The sequence below is a fragment of the Apus apus genome, chromosome 11 (genome assembly GCF_020740795.1).
Source record: "Apus apus isolate bApuApu2 chromosome 11, bApuApu2.pri.cur, whole genome shotgun sequence".
Lineage (NCBI taxonomy): Eukaryota > Metazoa > Chordata > Aves > Apodiformes > Apodidae > Apus > Apus apus.
In genome coordinates this window covers 18,483,273-18,505,722 of record NC_067292.1, presented here as the reverse complement: position 1 = coordinate 18,505,722, position 22,450 = coordinate 18,483,273, and the positions used below count along the sequence as shown (strand labels likewise).

Below are 22,450 nucleotides of genomic sequence, written 5' to 3'. Positions count from 1 at the left end.
GCATGATGATTCATTCAGACATACACAATCAGAAACTGATCCCTACTGCCTGGGTGCCAGAACAATCCCTAACAGCCAGCATCCAGGAATGGAAGAATTTCCCAAGCAGTCCCCACCCACTTCTGGAAAGCTGCTGAGGAAGGCTGGGATCATATTGGCACTGCCTTGTTCATCAGGTGAGACAGCAGGAACTGGCTTTGTTTGAACAGATTAGAATGTCACCAAGAGGTGGAAAAGAGCAGCTTCCTGCCCTGCAATGCAGCACAGAACATCTTCCCAGTGTTTATTGCCACAACTTGGGAACAGCCCTGCCAGAAGCAGCCTCTGTTGGCAGACACTGACCCGACCAGCCACACCCCCAGACAGCCAAGAACTGATCAGATCACAGAACGGTGAAGGTTGGAAGGGACCTCAAAGATCATAACATCACAACCTCCCTGCTATAAACAGGGACACCTCACACTAGCCCAGGCTGCACAAGCCTCATCCAACCTGCCCTTCAACACCTCCAGGGAGGGGGCATCAACAACCTCCCTGGGCAACCTGTTCCAGTGCCTTCCTACCCTCATGGTGAAGAATTTCCTCCTCATGTCTCACCTCAATCTCCCTCTTCCAGTTTTAATCCCCTCCCCCTTGTCCTCTCCCTCCCTGCCCTTGTCCCAAGCCCCTCCCCAGCTTTCCTGGAGCCCCTTCAGGTACTGGAAGCTGCTCTAAGGTCTCCCTGGAGCCTTCTCTTCTCCAGGCTGAACACCCCAACTCTCCCAGCCTGGCTCCAGAGCAGAGCTGCTCCAGCCCTCCCATCATCTCCATGCCCTCCTCTGGACCCTCTCCAACAGGTCTGTATCTTGCCTGAGCTGAGTGCAACTGCAGGAGCAGCAACTGCAACAGACTTCAGCTCGATTTGGTCTGGTCCACTTCCTCTTTTCATTACCAGTGAGATAAAAAGCCAGGAGCACAAGAAGGCACCAACTTCTCAAAGCACTGAAACCAAAAGCATTGGAGAATCAGTGCACTGGAAAACTGCTCCCAAACCTGTACTTTTTAGCCCTAAACTCCACATCAATACCGTCTATGGTCTGTCTCATCAATTGGCCAAGTAGGACGATTGCAACAACTCTGAGACTGAATTAGTCTACAAATATAGAATAAACCAGTTATTTTGGAGCAAGCTAAAGTACCTGTGACCATAAAGAAGCACTGGAAATGACAGCTCAAAACTGAACTGGAGAGCCAACACTTAACAGGTTTTCCTAAGAGGCAGAATTCAAACGTTTAGAGTGAATAACAACATGAACAACTCTGTCTGTCTCCACCCTGAGAGAGTTTACTGCATTCAAGAGACTGCAGTCTGACTTTTAATGCTGCTGTGCAAGATGGAAACTGCTGCCACAGTAACAAGCAGTGGCAGATTTTCATGTCTGGCTGGGAAAGGAGCAACAACTGACACCAAAGGGAAAGAAAAGACATCAGAAATTAACTTCTGTGAAACCAGATCGACCTTGGGCTAAAAGCCAGGACTGAAAAGGTTCTTCTGTAAAATAACTTTGATGACTTATCAATACAAGCTGCTGCATTAGACTTTTCCATTAAAACTCCAGTTGGATGTTTCCCCAGCATTTAAAGCCACAAATCAACGCTGTATATTGTGCAAGTTGACTGGATTTAAGCCAAAAAGAAACTGGGAAAGATGACAACAGGTTCCTTAGGTCTATTCAGACCAGTTATAAATGATGATTTATTACCTAAACCCCCCTAAAAACTCTTCAAGATCACTACAATGCTACCCAAGAATGCTGTAGCTATTATACTCTAAATGTGGCCCCTTTGAAGCTTTTCTTGTACTAGCTTCAGAAAGATGCAAAGCTGAAATACTCCAAGGAGTGCACAAGTGTCTGTTGTATTTCACATACTGACAGGCTTTGTGTCATCTAATTAATTTGAGAAACAGACTAAAAAAATATATATATATAGATTTTTCCAATGCTTTGAACAAAAATGAAAGGAAGAAGGCTTCACAAGGGAGAAGGAAAGCCTCACCCAGGAGGGTTTTGAAGAGCAGGGCAAGCATAAAGCCTAGTGTAAACCTACTGACCCCTGACCAGCAGGGGAGTCACACCACTGGGGTCAACTCCTGAGGTCTCCTCCTGCCTTATTCTCTATGTTCTACAAGTGGAAATGACCAAAGTGCAACTCAAATATCTGCTGCACATTTTCAACAGATCCCCCCTCCGGTATGGAAAGCACAATAATAAGTGTTTCATCAAGCATAGCAAAGGAAGACTTTCATTTCCTAGCTACACTGAAGACACCAAATCAGGATAGGCCAGCTTAAAAACTAACTCCTGAAAGGTCCAAGCCATGCTTGGTGCTCCATCTGGTAGACCAACCCATTCCATCAGCAACAAAAGGCTGATGCAGGAAAATCCTGACCAGGCTACACGATAGGTAACAATATTCCAAACTCATTGTTCCTTCTACCACCCACCAATTACTCCTCCCCTGCCCCCCATAAGATTTGCAGTCCTGTCTGGCTTGTTTTTAACCTCATCTGTAGGCAGACATGGAAACATCTAATATTTTTATGATTATTATTGGCCTTCAAAGAGCTGTTGCAATACATATGTTGAATAAAATTTTTTTTTCACAGTTTTAAAGGCAGTAACAGTCACATTGTGAGAAAGGACAAAGAAGGGCACAGGACTTGTCTCTGTCCTGTTCATTATTTCACCTGGAACTGAACAGTAGGCCACCTAAATTATTTCTTCCAAAAGACACTACCAGGCATTTGTCACCCTTGCTTTTTATCTGCCTTTGAAGGTCTTAAGTCCCTATTGCCCTGAGCAACTGACTCAGCTGGCAGCTCTACCATCTCATCACTCTTCTCCTCTCCCAAACATTTAGCAGTTATTTTCAGCACCTGACTCTCACCCAACTCAGCAAGGCAGTAACTTCCACCCAGTGGCAAACTGACCCTTGCTAAATACAGCACCTGGTTTGAAATTCCTTACATGAAAACCCAGATCCTCCCCCCTCACTGAATTCCCTGTGATATTATCACCACAGGAACATGATGGATTTGGACCACAGAATCACATACATCCTCCAAGCACTTTTCAAGCTATTTGTAACCCCCCCCCCAGAAGTTTTTCCAAAGAGCAGGAAACCCTTTTAGGGACACAACATAATTGGAGAGCAGTAAAGCACAAAGGAACTGGCTTTTGTTTGTCACCCTCACCAGTTCTTCATGGTACAACTACTGTCCCCTATGAGAACATGACCAAGTCAGAGGAGGAAGGAAGTACAGCCCTTGCTTGCATTTGGACTTTAACCCAACTCCTTCCACTCACTGTTGATACATTTGGTACCCAGCAGTTACTAATTAAGTCCTGATACCCAGTATCCCCAGCTCAGCTTTTAACAAAACATCACACCACAGAAGTTTGGCTGGTGCCTGCAGCTGGGACCAAACAGCAGAGGCAGTTACTCTGTACACTTTGTGATGACTCTGGGGAAATCAAAACGGTAGCACAGAGTGAATCCTGCCTAGGAGGGACTAACAAATACCATTATTTAGGTTCAGCAAAAGAGTTCTCCATCTGAGATGCTGTATCAGAAAGCCTTATCATTTTCACCTGTTTTGCAGAAGGCAGCACTGCTGTTGGTAGAACTTGTGAGCTGGGGTAGGGGGAGAGGACTAGTTATCAGTTTCATTTAAGGATAGTCTGCAGAGTCCACGTTAAGTATTTAAAGATCCTTATCCTGTCCAAACTTGCTGATCTGAAAGCTCAAAAGCCCTGAATTATCACTTATGTTTTCCCTTCTGCATTCAAAAGTCTTTTCTATCCTGCCAGACAGACATGAAAGCAATGCTCGGGAACTGCAGGGTCACACGAGCTTACCAAAACAAACTGAAACAGCAGCTGAGCCAGGGACATCGCAGAGAACGAACGCTCTGCCTTTCCTGAGCTCCCACCACGGCAGCAAGTGCTCTTCCCCCAGTCAGGAACCAACCAGTAACCCCGCCGAGGGCAGGAATACCCCCCACGGACAGAACTGGATCCGAGGACACCAAGTCACACACAAACAGACCCACTCTCCTGACACCTCCCCATTCACACCACGAGCTCCTGCCTCCTGAAGCACCAACCCAGCGTCTTCTTCAAGAGCTAAGCTCCCCTACAGCTGGGCCAGCAGAAACCAGCTGGGATAAAAGAGACACACAAAACCAGCTCCGCCCGCTGCTTTAAGGCGGGCAGAGACAGGAAAGCCCCAAGGAGCCCCTTGAAAGGCCCACGGGGAGGCCTGCGAGTGCTCCCCACCCACCTCCCGCCGCCGCCAGCCTGCTCTGCCGCTGCTGGGGCGCTTCGGGGAGAGCCGGGGGCCCGGCCGGGAGGCGGGCAGGGCCTCAGGCAGCCGCCCGCCTCAGGGCTCGCCTCAGGGGAGGCCTCACCGGAGCCCCCCGCCGCAAGGCCTGCCCGGCGGCTAAAAGAGAGGGAGCCCCGGGAAAGGGAGAAAGGGAGCAGCTGCCAAAGGGCTGAGGACCCGGCGGGAGGAGGGGAGGAGAGGGAAAGAAGCCGCCAGCGCCCGCCGAGCGGCGGCAGGAGAAGCCGCGGCCCGCCCGCCCTCACTCACCCGCCCGCCGCTCCGGCCGCCGCACGCCCGCCCTGCCCGCGCCGCGCGCTCCGATTGGCCGCCCCCGCCGCCCGCCCTGCGCTCCCATTGGTCGATCCGCATGCACCGCCCCCCCCCCGCACCCCGCGCCGCGCTCTCCCATTGGCCGCCCTCACGCCCCTTCCCGCTCTCCCATTGGCCCCGCCGCCGCCGCGCGGCCCCGCGCGCCCCCTGGCGCTAGCGACTGGGCCCGGGCGCTCCGAGGTGGGCGCTGGCAGCGCGGGGCGGCTCCGGAGGCCGCGGGTTCGAGGCTGCCCCCCGCCCCGCGTGCTCCGTGTCACCAGTGACATGGCCTCCTGAGGCTCTACAGGAATTTGGGTTCCCTCGTGGGCACAGACCCACCATGGGCAAGCCAGTGACACAAGCCTTACAGCAGGTATTTATTACCATTGACCCACACACTCATCGTACAGAAGCGTTCTGGGTTTGGCAGCAGTTCCCACGCCTAAGGGAGCTCTGAGCCTCAGGCACTGTCCCCTAATTGCACGGTGCAGGCAGGGCGGCAGGATGCATCCCTGCCCATCCATCCACACCCCTGCCTGCCGGCCTGCCAAGCAGCCAGGATGCACTTGGGCAAAGCCCATCCCAGCCTTCCCCGGCACTGACATCAGATCTGTCTCCTTGCACACGGGGTAACAGGCATCAAAACGTGGCTTTCCTCAAAGGCTCCTGGGTGCTTCTTGTCTTTGCTTCACTAAATACAAGGTGTTTTTTTTCAAGCCTTCGTAAATCATCTCCTGCCACTTCAGTCACAAGCATCACTTTGGCCATATCAGAACAAGCAAGGGGGCTCTAAAGTGCAGCCAACTGGGGAGCTGCCCACGTCCAGCCCCTACAAGGCTGGAGCATCTCTAACCTACAGCAGAGATTGAGAACTCCATCAGAACGTGGGGTGGCCAAGAAAAGCTTCTGCTATATATTACAGCCTTGTGGGGGCTGCCCCAATTCCCACCAGCCCTGCTTCTGGTCTCCAAGGAGGTGAAGGTGACTTGCAGCCCTTTCAGTACAGCTGCCTTCCCCAGCAAAAGGGGAAAAGTGCAAATCTCGAATTTTCCCCAGCCAAGGTGGTTAGGTTGCTCTCCCTGTGCTGTGACACTCACTGGTTGTTCCTTTCACCCCCAAAAAAAGTCCATTTTTTTTTTTTCCCCACTTGCTGGGTGCCTGCCCAGCTCCCTGCAACCTCTGCTCTTTGTAAATCTGCAGGTTGAACTCTTTCTGATCTATTTAGCACTGGATGCTGAGCCCTGACACGTGTAAAGCATGTTTTCCCTGTGCCACGGGCTGATCCTCTGGGGGCTGCTGCCTTTGGGCTTGTCCCCAGAGACACCCTTCCTAGAGCTTCATCCCAAAAATGAGCAGAGGGAGAGAGCTCGTGGCACTGGGGAAGGGAGGAGGGAGGGCTGAGGCAACCACTTTGGGGGGTGCACTGGTCACCAGCAGGATGCACTGGTGGCAGGAGAGGTGTCCTGATGGGGTGGGTGTCCTGATGGGATGGGTGTCCTGATGGGATGACTGCCTGGGTGGGATGGGTGCTCTGGTAGGATGGCTGTCCTGATGGAATGGGTGCTCTGGTGGGATGGGTGTTCTGGTGGGATGGGTGTTCTGGTGGGCTGGTGTCCCAGCAGGACGGGTGCCCTGGCAAGGTGGTTGTGCCACTCCAGCTTTCCCTGAGCATGTCCAGGCTCCCAGGGCAACTTTCCAGCGGGGAGCAGAAAGATGCTGAGCTGCCCGGGGACAAGCGCTGGTGCCCCGAGACGGGCGGAGGAGCAGCCGCCCCACAGGGGGGGTGTCACGGGGGGAACCGGACACAGGCGGGGACAGCGGGGCTGGAGGGGCCCGGGGCTGCGGGCGAGGCTGGGGCGGGCAGGCAGGTGGCAGCAAATCCCTGTGGAAGTGCCCGGCTTCTCCCAGGGAGCGGCTGCGGCGGCGGCGGGGGCCGATCCTGCGCTGGGTGCAGGGGGTGACACTGCACTGGGTGCCTGTCCCCTCTGCACTGGGTGCCTGTCACCTCTGAACTGGGGGGACTGGGTGCCTGTCCCCTCTGCAGAGGGGTGCCTGTCACCTCTGAACTGGGTGATTGTCCCCTCTGCACTGGGTGCTTGTCCCCTCTGCACTGGGTGCCTGTCCCCTCTGAACGGGCGGCACTGGGTGCCTGTCCCCTCTGCACTGGGTGCCTGTCCCCTCTGCACTGGGTGCTTGTTCCCTCTGCACTGGGTGCCTGTCCCCTCTGAACGGGGGGCACTGGGTGCCTGTCCCCTCTGCAGAGGGGTGACTGTCCCTCCTGCACTGGGTGCCTGTCCCCTCTGAACGGGGGGCACTGGGTGCTTGTCCCCTCTGCACTGGGTGCCTGTCCCCTCTGAACGGGGGGCACTGGGTGCTTGTCCCCTCTGCACTGGGTGCCTGTCCCCTCTGAACGGGGGGCACTGGGTGCCTGTCCTCTCTGCACTGGGTGCCTGTCCCCTCTGAACGGGGGGCACTGGGTGCTTGTCCCCTCTGCACTGGGTGCCTGTCCCCTCTGAACGGGGGGCACTGGGTGCCTGTCCCCTCTGCACTGGGTGTCTGTCCCCTCTGAACGGGGGGCACTGGGTGCCTGTCCCCTCTGCAGAGGGGTACCTGTCCCCTCTGCACTGGGTGCCTGTCCCCTCTACACGGGGGGCCACGGGATGCCTGTCCCCTCTGCCCTGGGTGTATGGACCCCCTGCACAGGGTGTCTGTCCCCCCTGCACACCCACCGCACAGGGTGCGTGTCCCGTTTGCACGGGGCACGGGTCCCGCCTGCGCAGGGTGCTCGTTCCCTCTGCACACAGCGCCGAGCTCCTCGGGAGCGCGGGGTGCACAGGTTGCATTTCCCTCTGCACAGGGTGTTATTTACTCTGCGCAGGGTGTATTTGCTCTGCACGGGGTGCCCAGGGTGCCCGTCCTCTCTGCCCTGGTCCTCTGCCAGCACCACCCAGGGCCGTGGGGTCAGCCCAGCCCCACAGGGCTCATGCAGAGCCAGAAGCAGGGCTGAGCTGCTGCACCCCATGGCCTGGCTGCCCGGCTGGGTGTGCACCCAGGACAGCCCTGCCCCAGCTCCCCAGGGTGCCCAGGGGAGACACAGCTACCCCAAACCGCCTCTGCAAGCTGAGCTGTGCCCTTCTTCAAAGGGCTGGATTAAAGCACCCCAGCCTCTTCCTGCACCGAGCCGTTATTCCAGCTGCACACAGCTCGGGGTGCAGAGAGCAGGTCCTCCTTTGTTAAAAAAGTAGATTTCTTGCACAGAAAATACCCCTGAAGGGACCAGAAAGCCCCCAGCCACCTCACTGAGTGCATGAGCAGAGCTGGGCGCTGGTGCCAGCACCTCCCATGGGTGACTTGCACCCATCCCACCACTCTTGTGGCTTCCCTCACCCCAAATCACACTGGGGGGGACCAGGAAGGGCACGGACCTGGGAGCCCATGGCTCTCGGGACAGTGGACGGGCGTGCAGGCAGAGGCAGGAGCAGGCAGGGGCAGAGGCAGCAGCAGGGTGTGGAGGTGTGTGCCCACGTACCAGCCTGGCACGGCGCTGGGAACGGGGAGCGGTTGATGCCTGGGGTGCTTCCTGAGAGGGGAAACCCCACCCGTGCCCCAGCTTTGTTTCTAGTGCAGGATGAGGGTGTGCAGCCCTCAGGGTGGGTGCTCAGCCCACAGCCCCTCCGCTGCACCTGGCTGCAGCACTGGGGCCACATCAGCACCCCATCTGTCTCATTTTCCAGTGAAGTGTCTTCTCATGAGATTTATTGGGGTTTAAAATGCACGTAGGGCAAGACAGGCCCTTAAACCCTGCCTCCAGTTCTAAGCCTCTGCTGCAAACTGGCTGTGCTGGGAGGCTGCTGGGCAGACACACACTAGTGCAACAAGGCAAAGCATTTACCAGGCAAATTGGTGCTGAGCTGGGTATTGCTCTTCTCACTGGCAAGGTTGGGTGCTGAGCTGGGTATTGCTCTTCTCACTGGCAAGGTTGGGTGCTGAGCAGGCTAGGCACCCACCACAAAGCCACGTGCTGGAGCTGGGGAAGGGGCAAGCAGTTTCCCTGGGTGCCTGGAGGGTGCCAGGAAGGGTCTGGACATCAGGGACTGGCACTGCTGTCCTCCTCCCTTGTGCCACCCAGCCTGGCAATGAGGACTGCACGGGTGCTTGGGTGCTCCTGTTTCGGGGCTGCTCCAATGTGTTGCCTTTTAAATTCACCCTGTGTCTGGCCACCAAGGGCTGAAGGGGACATCTCTGCCAGGCTGAGCTGGGCAGGGAAGGGGTGAGGGCAGTGGGGTGCCAGCCAGGCTGGGAACCAGCCTGGGTGGTGGGGCACACCTGGGGGACGTGTCCGGGCAGGCAGGGGCAGCCACCCCAGCCGGCGGCGGGGGCTCCTGTGCATGAAAAGCAACTCTTGCACTTGGCAGAGATTTTCGGAAGCAAAACACACCCCCACGCACCCCCCACCACCCCACCACGCTCCCAGCACCCCCCACCCTGCAGCCACCTACTGCCAAAGAAGCTGAGCACCGTGTTCAACCCACACGGGGCTTATTCAGGGCCAGGGTTGTCTGCCCTCCTGGTGTGGAGGTCGCCATGGCTCCAAGCTTGGTGCTTCCAAAAAAAATGAGCTGGGAATAAGTGCTCAAAGGTGATGCCCAAGTCAGGGGGAGCCAGGCACAGTAGCTGGAGGTATTTGGCATGGGGAAGCTGCAGGGAAAGCATCCCTTTGGGGATGGATCTGCTCTGCAAATGGGTTTGCAAAGCATGAGCTCTTGGAGGGGACTGTCCCTGTCCAGGAGACAGCCACCCCACTGGGGTTCAGCCAGGTGCCTTCGGCAGCAGCTTAGGGGGCAAGCTGCCAGCCCACACCACCCTCCACACGTGTTCCTAGAAGTGCTTTCACCCAGAAGAAACCCTGGGTTGCGGGGAGCCCAGGGTGGTGCAATGACACCCACCACAAAACCAGAGAAAGGCTGAAGCCCCCCCCCCCCAAAACCCCATCCCATGCCCCTGGGCCCAGCAACCCTGTCCTCACTGGGGGACCAGCATCTTAAAAGATGCCCAGAGCCATCACACATGCAGGATGAGGTCTGTCCCCCACCCCAGAAAGCTGTTTTTCTCCCTCAGAGAGATCCAGAGCCCACCCAGGGACGACCACGGGGGTGTGCACGAGCAGCCCCCCCCCCCCCCCAACCCCAAGGTGACAATTCCCACAGTTGGGAACCCCGAGCAGCGACAGGGCTCAGCCTCCCAAAGCAGCACTCATACCTCCCACTCAAACTCCTTTATTTCCACTCAGAAACATTTCTGGTCCAGAAAATACAAAAAGTGAAAAAAAAAAAAAAAAAAAAAACAAAAAGAAAAAAAGGAGCTTTTTTTGGTGCTCCCCCACCCACCCCCCCCCCTCTCCCCGAAGCGGGACGGCTATTTACAGGCGCAGAGCAGCGGCTCAGTGGCAGCAGCTGCACTTGCTGCTGGCCGGTTCCTTGCACACGCAGCCCTTGGCACAGTTGCTGCAGCTTGCGGGACAGCAGGAGCAGCAGCCTAAGGGGGGGGACACACAGGAGAGTTAGGGGAGTGGGAAGGGATGGGGGTCCCATGGGGCAGGCGCACCCTAGGGAGAGTGGGAAACCTCCCCCCCCTCCCCGCCTCTAAGAGCAGGGCTGTGATCCCAGCATGGGATCTCAATGGGAGAGGGGTTGGGAGGTGTCCATGGGGGTGCTGCAGAGCAAGGGCAGGGCCTCCAAAGGGGAGCAGGGGGTGTTCCAGGGGGCAGGGGAAGAGGGAGGGATCCCCGTGAGGGTCCTACGGGGCAGGGGCAGTCCTAAGGGGCAGTGGTGGGGTCTCCATATGGGGATCCTACAGGGCAAGTGAGGGGTTCTCTATAGGGCAGGGAGGTCTCTGTGGGGTTCCGACAGGGCCAGGAGGGGTTCCCCTAGGGACAGGCTGCCACCCCCCGGGCTGAGCCCCCCACTCACTCTTGCGGCAGCTCCGGCAGCGGCAGTTCTTGCACTTGCAGGACCCAGCGCAGGAGCAGGAGTCACCTGGCAGGGGAGAGGGACCGTCAGCCGGGCCGGGACCCGCTGGGATGGGACCCTCCGGGACGGGGAACCGGACCGGGCACTTACCGACGGCACAGGTGCAGTCCTGGGGGTCCATGGCTCCGGTTGGGTTAGGTTCAGTTCAGCTGGTGTGATGAGAGCCGGGTTCCGAGGTGCTCGCAGCAGTGCTGAGCCCCGCCGGCCGCCCCGCTATTTATGGGGTGGAGGCGCGGGGCGGTACCGGGCGCTGCGCACGGCGGGGCCGTGGGGCCGTGCTCACCCCCCGGGGCCGTGCCAAACCGGGCCGTGCTCACCCCGGGGCCGTGGGGCCGTGCTCACCCCGGGGCGGTGCCAGACCGAGCCGTGCTCACCCCGGGGCCGTGCTCACCCCGGGGCGGTGCCAAACCGGGCCGTGCTCACCCCGGGGCGGTGCCAAACCGAGCCGTGCTCACCCCGGGGCCGTGCTCACCCCGGGGCGGTGCCAAACCGAGCCGTGCTCACCCCGGGGCGGTGCCAAACCGGGGCCGTGCTCACCCCGGGGCGGTGCCAAACCGAGCCGTGCTCACCCCGGGGCCGTGCTCACCCCGGGGCGGTGCCAAACCGGGCCGTGCTCACCCCGGGGCCGTGCTCACCCCGGGGCGGTGCCAAACCGGGGCCGTGCTCACCCCGGGGCGGTGCCAAACCGAGCCGTGCTCACCCCGGGGCGGAGCGAGGGTTTTGGGGCCGTGCTCACCGGGGCTGTGTTCACTGTTCAGCCGGGCCGTGCTCACCGGGGCCGTGTCGTGTTCACCCCAGGTCACGGTCCTGCCCAGCCACCCCCCTCCTACCCGGGTTCCCAGCCGGTGGGTCCCCCACCCGTACCCCTTTCTGCCTACCCCCTGGGCAAGGTGCTGCATCGTGGGGTTGGGGCAAGCTGCTGGAAGGTGCCAAGGAGGGTGACACAGGTGACATGGCCCTTCCTAGCCGTTCCTGCACATTTGGGACAGCCCTGTCGTGCTTCCTGACCCTTCCCAGCTCGGTGTGCCCAGAACTGGGGTGCGGCTGTGCCCTCCACCCTGGGGGAGCCCGTGGGGTGCACGTGGCCGTCCCTAGGGACAAAACAGTCTCAGCATCTTGCCAGAGAGAGGGGTGACCCCGTGGGGCCGGGGTGCTCTGCTGGCCCCCCAGGAGGGGTGGGCATGGGGGGTGCAGCACTGCGAGCATGGCATGGTCAGCCAGGGGCAGCTGGGAATCTTAGCTTTGTGGCACCACTGGTGCTTGTGGGGTTCCCCCCCTTGTCCCAGTGTTTATGTGCCAACTGGCTTCCACCGCCCCACTCATGCCCGTGGCCAGCTCAGTACCTGGCAGGGAAAACAGTGGCTGGGTGAGGGCCGGGCTGTGGCAGGGTCCCACACCTGTGCCGGGTGCTTGTGGCCGTGGGGTTGGGGTCGGTTTGTTGCACGTGGGGCAAGTCTGGGCTGGGAGAGAGGGTTTAGTTCTCATGCTGCCCAGGCCAGCGGGGCTGTGGGATGTGGAGCAGGTCGGCGGCTCCGGGAGGTTGTGCCAGGGAACGGCTCGTGCTTGTTTGCAAAAACACCGAGGGCTTGTTGTGTTGTTTTCTTGGGTTGGTTGGTTGGGGTTGGTTGGTTTTTTTTTATTATTTATTTTTTTCTTTCCTGGCAGCAGCGCCGGAGCGTAAACAGGAGGCAAAGCAGCAGGTGCTGCGCTCGCCACTGGCTGAGCGGGAAAGGAGGAGAAGTGAAATCCCAGCGCGCGTGTGGTCTTCTTGCACATAAACATCGGTTGTGAAATCCCTTCCTGGACAACCACCCCCTCTCCCTGTCCCCGGTGCTGCCGGCTCGTGCTGCCCTCCACCCCCCCCTTCCCGTCGGGAATGGGCTCGGGTGCAGCCCTGCTTGAAGCAAGGGGAGCTCCCCCCCCACCCGCAGTGGGGGTGAGCACCCCGATGTGGGGCCACGCCAGAAGCGGGGGCTCAGCGTACGGGACGGGGGGGGGGGAGGCAGGAGTATTCCCAGGTTTCTGCGAATCCAGCACGTCCCTAACGCAGGGGCTGTGCTGGATCGTGGGGTGTGTGGCTCTGGGACCCCGCCAGTCCGAGCGGGAAGGGGCAGCACGACGTCCCCGCAGGACGGTGTGGAGAGCAGGGACGGGAAGAGAGCCTGGAAAAAGCCCCGTTGCCCAATAGAGGCGTTTCCACTGAATCATGAATTCCTCCCGGGGTGAGATAAGGCGGGATGAGTCCCCCTGAGCCACAGGTTCGCCAAAATGCTGGGGTGCAGGGCGCGTGCCGAATGCTAGTGGGGAGAGGGGGACCTCGGGGGGGGGGGTTTTCCCGTGGTGTTCCTGGTATTCGGATTTACCAGAGCCGTCCAGGAGGGGTCCGTCCTGAGGGTGTGCCCCAGTGTAAGAGGAGTTCGTACCTAACTCTGATTTTATAGCCACCATAAAGTGAGCAGCAAAACCACAGCTGCCCAGCACGGGACTCAGGCTGTGGGCTCACCAAGCATGTTTTTGCATGGTTGGCACTTCAATACCTCTGGGTAGGAAGGAAGAAAGATAAATAAAGATAAGCCGGCTGTTTGGGGTAGAGTTTGAAGCTCCAGAGCTGGTGCTGCACCCTCTCTGCAGCGTGCCTGCCCTGACCTACATTCAGCTGGCAGATGGGTGTGCTTCACACCCATCGGAAGCAGTGGGGTGATGGTGACATCTCAGGGGATACCCTGGGGGAAGAAGGCTCCTGGGGCTGGCACTGTGAGCAGCTGGTGTGCTAAAGCCCTGGCTGAGTCCTGGCTGGCTGGGTCAGCAATGGTTTTGTAGCTAAAAAGAGGTCATGAAAGGCTGCATTTGCAGCACGTGGGGACAGGCAGGGCCTCTTGTGTGTCCTGGGAAGCAGCACAGTGCCATGTGGCACCTGGGATGCAGCATCCTGGCTGCACTTGGGCAGCATCACATCCCAGCATGGGCATCATATCTTATTGCAGGCTTTGCACCCTGGCATGGGCATCACAAGCTATCCCAGGCAGCACATCCACTTGTGAGCATTGCTCCCTATCACAGTCATTGCACCCTGGCAGGGACATCACATCCCATTGCAGGCACTGCACCCCATTGTGGGCACTAGAACTGATCACAGGCACTGCACTCCATCGTGGGCATCACACCATGGCACAAGCATTGTAACCCATCATGGTCATCCCAAAGCTCCAAAGGGAGCTTTGCACCCTGGCACGGGCTCCCCGTCCCATTGTGGGCATCACATCCCCTTGTGGACATAGCACACTGGTGTGGGCATCATCCCATAGCAGCTATTGCACCCCAACATGGGCACTGCACCCCACTGCAAGTATCCTGGTCACCTGGGGCTCCCTGCCAGGCTGGTGGAGGTAGCAGGGGGGGGATAAGCTGGGTAGTTTTTCCAGCCAGTTCAACTAAATGGCCAGGAGGAAAACTAAACCAGTTCTCCAACCACCCCACCTGCTGGGAAATGTTACCCCTGGAAATGGGCAGGGCTGAGCAGTTATTACTCTGTCAGAGAAGACTTGGAATAATGAGCTGCTCATTAGCCCCGAGGATTTCTGGTGGAGGAGAGAGCATGAGATTTGCCCTTGGGAAATGCCAGAGTAGGGAAAAAACAACACAACAAAAAAACAACACAACAAACCAGCCTGTAAATTACCTTGTTGTGCAGGGAAAGTGCTAAAACAAGTCAGAGCTGCCGGCAGGGAGGGCAGAGCCAAGATGGGAAGAAAGGAGCAAAAATAAGATGCAGGCTCTTTGCCATGACCCTCCCCAAACATGCTGCCCTCCCACTCCCTGAGAAAACAGCCCCATCCCACAGAAGTGCCAGGTTCCTTATAGACCTTTATATACACATCATTTTATTTAGGTAGCTTATCACATGTCACAAGTGACAAAACACTAAAGATATCTGAACACATATATATATATAAAAAAAAGACCCCAACATACACAATAAGGTTATTCTTCTTCAGCCCCCCAGATGTGCAGCACCCCCAGATGTGCAGCCCTATTTGCAGCAGCTGCACTTGGCAGAGGGGGGGCCCTTGCAGACACAGCCCTGTGCACACTTGGCACATCCTGCCGGGCAGCAGGAGCAGCAGCCTGTGGGGGGAGAAAAGAAAAAAAGTCAGGGATGTTCCTGGGGGGGTGTGGGATGTGTCTCAAGGTGGAGTTTGGGGGGTCCCCATCGTGGCAGACCTCTTACAGGCCCCTTGTAGCAGCGTTCCCACTCCCAGTAGTATCTCCTGAGGGGCTTTTGCACCCAGGATTGGCACTGGGGAGGCAGCAGGAGGGTGCAGCACCCACAGGGGTTCATCGGGTGCCCCCCCAACTCTGTCCAGGGGGTGACAGCAAAAGGAGCAGCCAGAAAAAAAATATCTCTGTGCCAGTTTCCTTCCCGGGCATCCCTTTGTGCTGAGCCTGAGAGGGGTACACTGGGTTTTGGGTTAAACCAGGGGGGCTTGTATTGCCTGGGGGGAGTGTGTGTGTGTGTGTGTGTGGGGGGGTGTTAATTCACCCCGTGCTCCTTTGGGGAGGGGGCAAAAAACCCCAGGAGGAATAAACTCAGTTCTGGCAATGCCAAGCCTGATTTCATTCAGTGTGTCCAGGGATGTGCAGTGAACCCCCAAAACCCTGAGTGTTGCTGCCCCCCCCCCTCCATGAGGCTCGGGCTCCCCCCAATTTACCTTTTTTGCACGATGTGCATTTGCAGTTTTTACATTTGCAGTTGTCCCCGCAGGTGCAGGTGCCACCTGAGACAGAGAGAAAAGGAGAAACAAAAAATAAGGGTTAAGAGGAGGGTGGTGGGAGGGAACCCCACATTCCCAGGGGTGCTCCAGGGCCAGGGCTGCAGAGAGAGCATCCTCACCCTCCCAGCGCCGGTCCGGGGGGGGGGTTGGGGGGACACAGCACGGCATTGCCGGCGTGACACGGGAAAGGATTTCATCCCGGCCAGGCTGGGAGCATCAGGGATGGCAGAGGAAGCCGCGGGCGGGAGCATCGATGGTCCCAGCGGGATGCGGGGCGGAGGGGAGCGCTGGCTTACCCGCGGCGCAAGGGCAATCCTGGGAGTCCATGGGTGCTCTGGGCTGGGTGCCGGCTGTCGGGAAGGTCGGGCGACGGGAAGAGGAGCTTTAGGAGGCCTCGCAGCTGCCTCCTATTTATCCTTGGCCGGGCGAGAGCGAGTGCAAAACCTCCGCCCCTCGCAGCCTGCGCACGGCTCAGCCCCGCACCTGCCCCGGGCGCTGCTGATTCACTCCCCGAACGGCCGGGCAGGACCTGGGGCACCCGTGTCCTCCCTCCCCGGGGTGCTGGGGGCAGCAGGGAGGGCTGTCTGGGTGTCCGTCGCTCTCTGATGGAAGGTGGGGTTTTGCAGAGAACGGCCAGCTCTCATCGCACGGATGGCACCTGCCTTGAGAGCGCTGCTCTGCTCTGCTCACAGAGGCTGGGGGGTGAGGGGGTGCAGCCAGGGGGGGGCCCCACAGCCCAGCCCTTTGCCAAAATCAAGCTGCTGAGCCCCCAAATGCCTGGGGGGTGTGTATGTGTGTGTGTGCATTGATCCTGGGGCTGCCAAACTGCTGGGGGGGGGGCCTCAGCCCCCTCCTCCCAGAGAACCACAGTGGGGTGATGGGAAGCTGGGATGGTGGGGTGACAGGGATGCAGACCCTGCCCCAGCCCCCCTCTCATGGCTCCAGCACCCTCCTCACAAGTGGAAGCAGCAACAAGCTGGACAGGCCGGGCCAGAACACACCATACCCTCCCAGCCCCCAGGATGGCAGCACCCACGTCCCCCATGAATGACACCTCGGGGGCCCCATCTCCTCCCTGACTGGGGTGCTCTGGCCCACTCGTCTGAATGAATTGCCATGAGGTGGGTGTGCAGGGGAGGAGAGTGGCAGGCGAGCTGCCATCACCCTGGTCAGCTGCCCTCGTCGGGTTTTACCCACCCACTGGGAAGAGCAGTGAGGCTTTGGGGATGGAAAGCACACAAAAAAATGGAGCTTTCTGAGAGTTTTTGAGCACGGGGAGGAGTTGTCCCATGGCCAGGAGGCATTGCCAGCTGGAGGAGGCTGAAGGAGCACCCCTCCTCCACAGCCTGTGTGTTCCCTGGTTGTTGGTGGTGGGACCCCATCCTGGCTGTCCCGTGCTCCAAAACTCCTTTTGCTTGGGGGTTTTTATCCCGGCTGGGATTTTGCCTGGGGTGCCTGGCTAAGGAGCTGTGTCTGAGGCAATGCTAATCCAGCTGGAGCAGCGGGCCAGGGAGTATTTTTACCACCCAGTTGTCTGGGCTTGTTCAGAGCTTGCTGGGTGACCTGGTGGGGAGCAGCGCCAGGCACTCGGCGTCTCCTCCAGCCTGGCTGGGTCAGGGTGGGAAGTGGGTACATGAGCTGATGGGTCCCTTCCTCTCCCCCCCTGGCCCCAAGTGGTGGCTGCTCCGTGCCCCAGCGTGCCTGCCTGGCAGTCCCATGAGTGTCACGCTGCTGCTGATGCACTGGGGCGTGATGGTGGGGACGTGTGCCAGGGAACAGGCGCGTGCCGAGGGCGTCAGTCGATCGGCGGGAGCAGGGAAACACAAACGTGCCCGGGAACACACGTGCAGGTGGCCACCCACCATCCCCAGTGGTGCTGGGTGTCAGGGCAGAGGGGGGGACACACAAGACGATTCCCAAGGGTCCTGGAAAAACCACCTGAGAACTCCCACGGGGCAGGAATATGCTCGGGGAAATGCTTCCAGCTGTGGTGGTGATAGATGCGTGGGGAAAAGCAATGCCACACCTACAGTGTCCTCCCACATTGCCTGGCACCCATGGCCACTCAACCAAAGCCGTGGTCTGGGCAGATTGTCCCTGTCCCCAGCTGGTGGTGGCCTAGGAACGTGAGGACAGGTGGTCTCTTTGATGGGGTCCCTCCTGGAGGGAGGAAGGCAAAGCCCGCGTCAGGAGAACAGCACATGGCTGTGCTGTGCACTCCCTGCCACACGAGGACAGGGCAGAGGAAAAGTTCTCCAGCTCCCAGCTCAGACCCCAGCCCTTTTTCCTTTCTTTCCTTCCTTTCTTTGCATGAAAGGAAAGATGTACTTCCCAGACACTGCAGGATGGGGCTCTGGGAGGTTGTGTGTTGCTCCCAGTCCATTCCATAATTAATTTGGGATTTGGCTGGAGCAGTGGGTGGCCAATAGGACATGCATCAGCCAGGACAGCTCCAGGTGCAGCCTGTAATTGGTGTGACCCCAAGGAGACTGTCCTGTTGATTAAATATCCCCCCATTGCAGGGCCCTGTGAGCCCCAGTTTGCCTTCTGCTCCCTGCCCTCTCTTTGCTGGGGGTTCCCCATCTCTTAAATGAGCCTGATGTGGCTCCCCAGAGACAACCAAACGGGCAGGATCCCTGCCTGGTGTTTATTCACCAGCCCTTGCCGTGCCAGAGCTGTAACCCACAGTGGCCCTGTCCCCTGGGTGGGATTCCTGACTCTGTCCCCAGGCACATCAGTGGCAGTGTCCCCGAGATTGCTGGGCAGATCCCCAGAGGTGAGTCAGTGGGATGCTCCAGCAGTTCAGGCAATGCCAGGGCTGGTGGGGGCTGGTGGGATGGTGGGGGCTGAGCTGGGATAATGGCCTTGCAGGCCATGGCATGGACAGGGTTGCCCGGGAAGCAGTGATGGAGGGTGACTACCTTCTGGAAGGCATGGTGGAGGCACCTGTCCCTGTGACAGGCACTGGGGTGACTAGAGCCCAAGCCACGGGACGGTGCCGGGGCTGGTGCCAGGGGCTGGCAGTGGCTCAGGCAGGTGAGGAGGAATGGGCAGCAGCCAGCTCCAGAGGAGGTGACAGGGCTGCCCTGCCTCCCTGCTGAAGGACGAGTGGCTCCAGCCACCCCTGGTCACACCGTGGCACATGATGGGGCTGTTTCCACCTCCGGTCGCCCAACGTTTTCAGCAGCCACGTGGCCTTCAGGGGACCCTGCAGGTGGTGACATGTCCCTCTCTCCCCTCTCTGAGGGCACATGTCTCCCCAGAGCACTCGCTCCAGGGTGGTAGTCCCCTCTGGAGCAGTGCTGGGTTTGGTGACACATCTTTCAGTGGGCAAAGCACCGTGGTTGGAATCAGTATGGCCCACGGGCAGGGATGCCAAGGAGCTGTGAAACCAGCGTGGGCACAACACAGAGACCCCGTGGAGCAGTTCCTGGGGGTTCACTGCCCCTCACCATTGCCTGCTGCTTGCAGAGCAGGGTGCTGGTGCCCCATAACCCACCTGGGACCAGCCTTTCAAACTGAAATAGAGAAAATAAGGTTGGGGGGTGGTTTCATGTGTCTCCCTCGGGCACCCAGCAGACGCCAGCAGGAAGCCATGGGAGTGACCCCTGCCTCGAAAGCAGGCTCTGCTTTCCTCAGACAGGTATCTCAGGTTATTATTTGCTGATGATAAACAAGGGAAATAGGTGCTGACGTCGTTTTGTTTTGCCAGCTCTTGCCAGCCCTTTGGCACAGGAGGAAGAGGATGAATCAGCCCTCGCCCGCCCCGGGAAGCCATTCCCAGCCGCTCCCCGTGTGCATAGGCAAAGCCTTGGAAACCATTTGGGAGTGAAACTGGATCAGGGAGGTGACCTCATGCCGTGGAGACTTCTTTCCCCCCCAAAAAAAAAACAGTGAGCAAAGATTTGTTCTGGTCTCGCTGACAGACACGAGCTGAACTCATTGCCTGCTTTCCCGCCTCGCTCCTTCCTTCCCCGGGAGCTGCCAGCTTTGCTGCACCTCAACCACAGCTTTGGGAAAACAGATCCCAGCTGTGGCTTCTCCAGATGTTCAGCTCTCAGCAAAGACACGGTGTGTCTCCATTTCCCCAGATAAATCCCCTCCTTGGTGGGCTTTGCTGGCCCAACATCACAGCTGCAGCAACGGACGCACACACCTTTGGTGAGGGCAGGTCTCCCAGAGGGAACAGGATGAGCCCATTTTCAGGAATTGCACTGCCTGCAATCCTGCGAGGCTTTCACAACCCTGCAGCAGGCTTTGATGTGGGCTGGTTGGGAGCCACCTTGCTCCCAGTTGGCTGTCTTGGAGCTGGGACTCCCAAATCCAGGTTCCTGAGCCCGGCTCAGCCGCCGGCTTGTCCTGTGGCTCCAGGCAAGGGCTTGGAACTTATTCCATAGTTCTTATCTGGAAATGAGCTCCCAGTGTCACCTTCCCCATGAAAAAAAAACCAGCTCAGAGAGGGTGGGGATTTGCTAATTACCTGCTTTCAGGGGGAATGCTGAACTGATGCTGTGCAGTTGGGTCCAGGTGGGTGAACCTGACCCTACAAAGTCCCAGCTAGTTTTGGGGTGCATCCCAAGGGTCCCCAGCACAAGGCAGGAGCTCCTGCTTCACGTTGAGAGTTTTGGGGCTGGGTGGTATGTGTTGGGGCACGTCTGGAAGATGAAAGGGTTGATTCCTCTTTTGATCATGAAATTCTCATAAATGTTAATGGGAATTACTTCGAGGTCTAACGAGGGCAGAATTGCAGCCCCCAAGGGGAGGAAGGGGGTGAGGACAGACCCGGCTTGGGCTGGGAAATAAAAAAAAGCTTGGATTTACCTTGTCCCCCACCTGCAGAAACAGGGTATCAGTGGGTTAGGGACTGCCCCACATCTGTGCAGACCCTCCTGGGAAAGGGGGTCCCCAGATGTCCCCCACCTTGCCCAGCACTGTTGGCACCTGCACAGACAGGCTTTAAGCATCACCTTAACTCCAGGCATCATTTAAACTCCCAAATCTCATGCTTTCCCAGTGTACAATTTGGGTTTCCTTCTTTTCCTTTGTGGGGTGGTTTTTTTTTTTTTTTTGTGGGGTTATTGTTGGTTTGTTTTTTTTTTCCCCTTTCCCTAAATCTTCCCTTTGTGTCTTTCAGGTTCCCACAGACTTCAAACTCACCTGCTCCAACTCCTCGCCACCTCCCCTGGCTGAAACGTGACCTGAAGTTTCCAAGTATCATTACCTTGGGCATATTTAATTATTTTATTCCCCTTTAGTTGCTAATTAGAAGCCAAGAGTAGAGGGATGAGTAATCCCCTGGGCTGCCGAGTAGACACTTGCCTGAGCTTGCAAAGAAAACACCAACCCCCTTGGTATAAAGGTGTGAAATAAAAGGCTGGGATTATTTTCCTTCATGTCTTCATAGCCCTGTTCCTGAGATCCCAAAATCCTGGTTGTCTGTCCCAGGAATGATTCATGCAGCCCCTGTGCTGGGTCTCTCTCAGTGGTTCTTCCCATCCCCATCTGAAGGCATCTCCCATCCCATCCCAGGGATGTGCATGGGACAGGGGGAGAAATGCTGCTTCCAACCTGGGATGGGGAAGGAGAAAAGCCCCTGCAGACAGCAAAGCTGGTTTGCTGCTGCTCAGACAGGCTCAGTCTTCATTTGAAGAAATATTCAGGCGTGTAAATGGAATTGCTCATCCCTCCCTGCTCCCTCCAGCCATGTGATCCCCTTCCTTCAGGGCTGGGGATGCTTATTTTTCCCCAACGTTTTCCGAAGCTGAGTAGCTAAGTGCTCCTCAGGGTTTTGCATCTCACCAGGGGGGGGATCAAGCAGGAGAACTCCCTGCCAGGCAGATAATGGCATCAGGAATGTTGGGGTAGGTTTGAAATCTTTGCCAGGAAAGAGCCCCTGAGTGGGTGAAGCTCCTTGGACCTCTTGTGTTTTCATGGCCAGCTTCTCCATGCAACCTGGCTAAAAAGCCATCAACGGAGGCTGAGTGTGTTTGGATTAGATGATATTATATCACACATTACATGAATAAAGTCATAGAATATCTCCAGTTGGAAGAGACCCATAAGGATCATGAAGTCTAACCCCAAAATGCTATATTAGGATGGATGTATTTATGATTTTATATTCCATCAGGAGCTAGAAAAGAGCAAAGCACTGGTTGTATGGGATGGCCCTGCTCCAGGGTCACACAGGAAGGAGGACAGTGATGATTTCTTGCTGGATATTGAGGGCCCTGCTCCTGTGACATGGGCAAGTCACCCCTCGAGCCCAGGCACACTGAGCCCAGCCCCCCAGCCCACGCCCGGGTGCTCAGCCAGGATTATCTGGGATTTTCCCCCATAAAGATGTTGAAAGGGAAGGCTGGATGGCTGCCAGGTGAGCTGCTGAGCTCAGGACTGGATGCTGTACATCCACCATGGATGAACAGGCCTTTCAACCAGAGGGAAATCCATCCTAAAGGTGATGATTTCAATGTTAAGAGTTTCGGAGCCAGCAAATTCAAAGTGGCAGCTGTAACAGGCAGAGTAATTGATGCACCCAAACCCAAGACCATAATTATAGATGCAAAAGAATATTTACAGCCCAGATCATCCATATAGAATGAGAAGCTGGAATTATCATCTACTGACACTTTTACCAGCCTATAAATGTCTCTGAGTGTAGGTTTTTTTCATCCCCTGATTCTGCTGGGTTGGGTTTGCAGAGCCCTCCCAGGAGGGGAGTTGGGGGTTTCCCCCCCAGGAGGGGAGTTAGGGGTTTCCCCCCCAAGAAGGGAACAGCTTTTACTGGGCTTAAGCAACACCCCATGTGCTCTGCCTTGGTGCTCCAGTACCCAAACCAGCACCCAGGAGGGGAGACCCACTGCAAAGCTGGCACCAAGACCCACGCTCACCCAAAAACAGATCCACAAAGTGGGGGGGGGGGGGGAAAGACACCCCTCTTTAACATGCCACATGCACTCACTGCCTCATTATCCA

General features: G+C 57.6%; 3 protein-coding genes across 3 annotated transcripts in view; all 3 read right to left on the bottom strand.

Moving 5' to 3' along the window:
* NUP93 (nucleoporin 93) overlaps positions 1–4,665 on the bottom strand; it is an 80,077-nt gene extending 75,412 nt beyond the window's left edge. Inside the window, exon 1 of the mRNA XM_051629218.1 lies at positions 4,633–4,665. The gene's annotated coding sequence lies outside the window, so the exon portion shown is untranslated. The remainder of the gene's footprint in view (positions 1–4,632) is intronic.
* A 5,269-nt stretch (positions 4,666–9,934) lies between these two features.
* LOC127389105 (metallothionein-2) lies at positions 9,935–10,909 on the bottom strand. Its single transcript, XM_051629298.1, has 3 exons — positions 10,794–10,909; positions 10,644–10,709; positions 9,935–10,209 (listed from the first exon to the last, which is right to left on the bottom strand). The coding sequence occupies exons 1-3, from the start codon at positions 10,822–10,824 to the stop codon at positions 10,115–10,117; spliced, it is 192 nt and encodes a 63-aa protein (XP_051485258.1). The 5' UTR covers positions 10,825–10,909; the 3' UTR covers positions 9,935–10,114.
* Positions 10,910–14,558: 3,649 nt separating this feature from the next.
* LOC127389106 (metallothionein-1) lies at positions 14,559–15,943 on the bottom strand. Its single transcript, XM_051629299.1, has 3 exons — positions 15,772–15,943; positions 15,413–15,478; positions 14,559–14,828 (listed from the first exon to the last, which is right to left on the bottom strand). Exons 1-3 carry the CDS (start codon positions 15,800–15,802, stop codon positions 14,734–14,736), a joined length of 192 nt encoding a protein of 63 aa, XP_051485259.1. The 5' UTR covers positions 15,803–15,943; the 3' UTR covers positions 14,559–14,733.
* Positions 15,944–22,450: the final 6,507 nt, after the last annotated feature.

Coding starts and splice junctions, on each gene's coding strand:
- LOC127389106 (XM_051629299.1), bottom strand. CDS start 15,802: ATGGACTCCCAGGATTGCCCTTGCGCCGCGG. Junction 15,479..15,771: donor GGATTGCCCTTGCGCCGCGG/GTAAGCCAGCGC, acceptor TCTCTGTCTCAG/GTGGCACCTGCACCTGCGGG. Junction 14,829..15,412: donor ATGCACATCGTGCAAAAAAG/GTAAATTGGGGG, acceptor CTCCCCCCACAG/GCTGCTGCTCCTGCTGCCCG.
- LOC127389105 (XM_051629298.1), bottom strand. CDS start 10,824: ATGGACCCCCAGGACTGCACCTGTGCCGTCG. Junction 10,710..10,793: donor GGACTGCACCTGTGCCGTCG/GTAAGTGCCCGG, acceptor CTCCCCTGCCAG/GTGACTCCTGCTCCTGCGCT. Junction 10,210..10,643: donor CTGCCGGAGCTGCCGCAAGA/GTGAGTGGGGGG, acceptor CCCCCCCCTTAG/GCTGCTGCTCCTGCTGTCCC.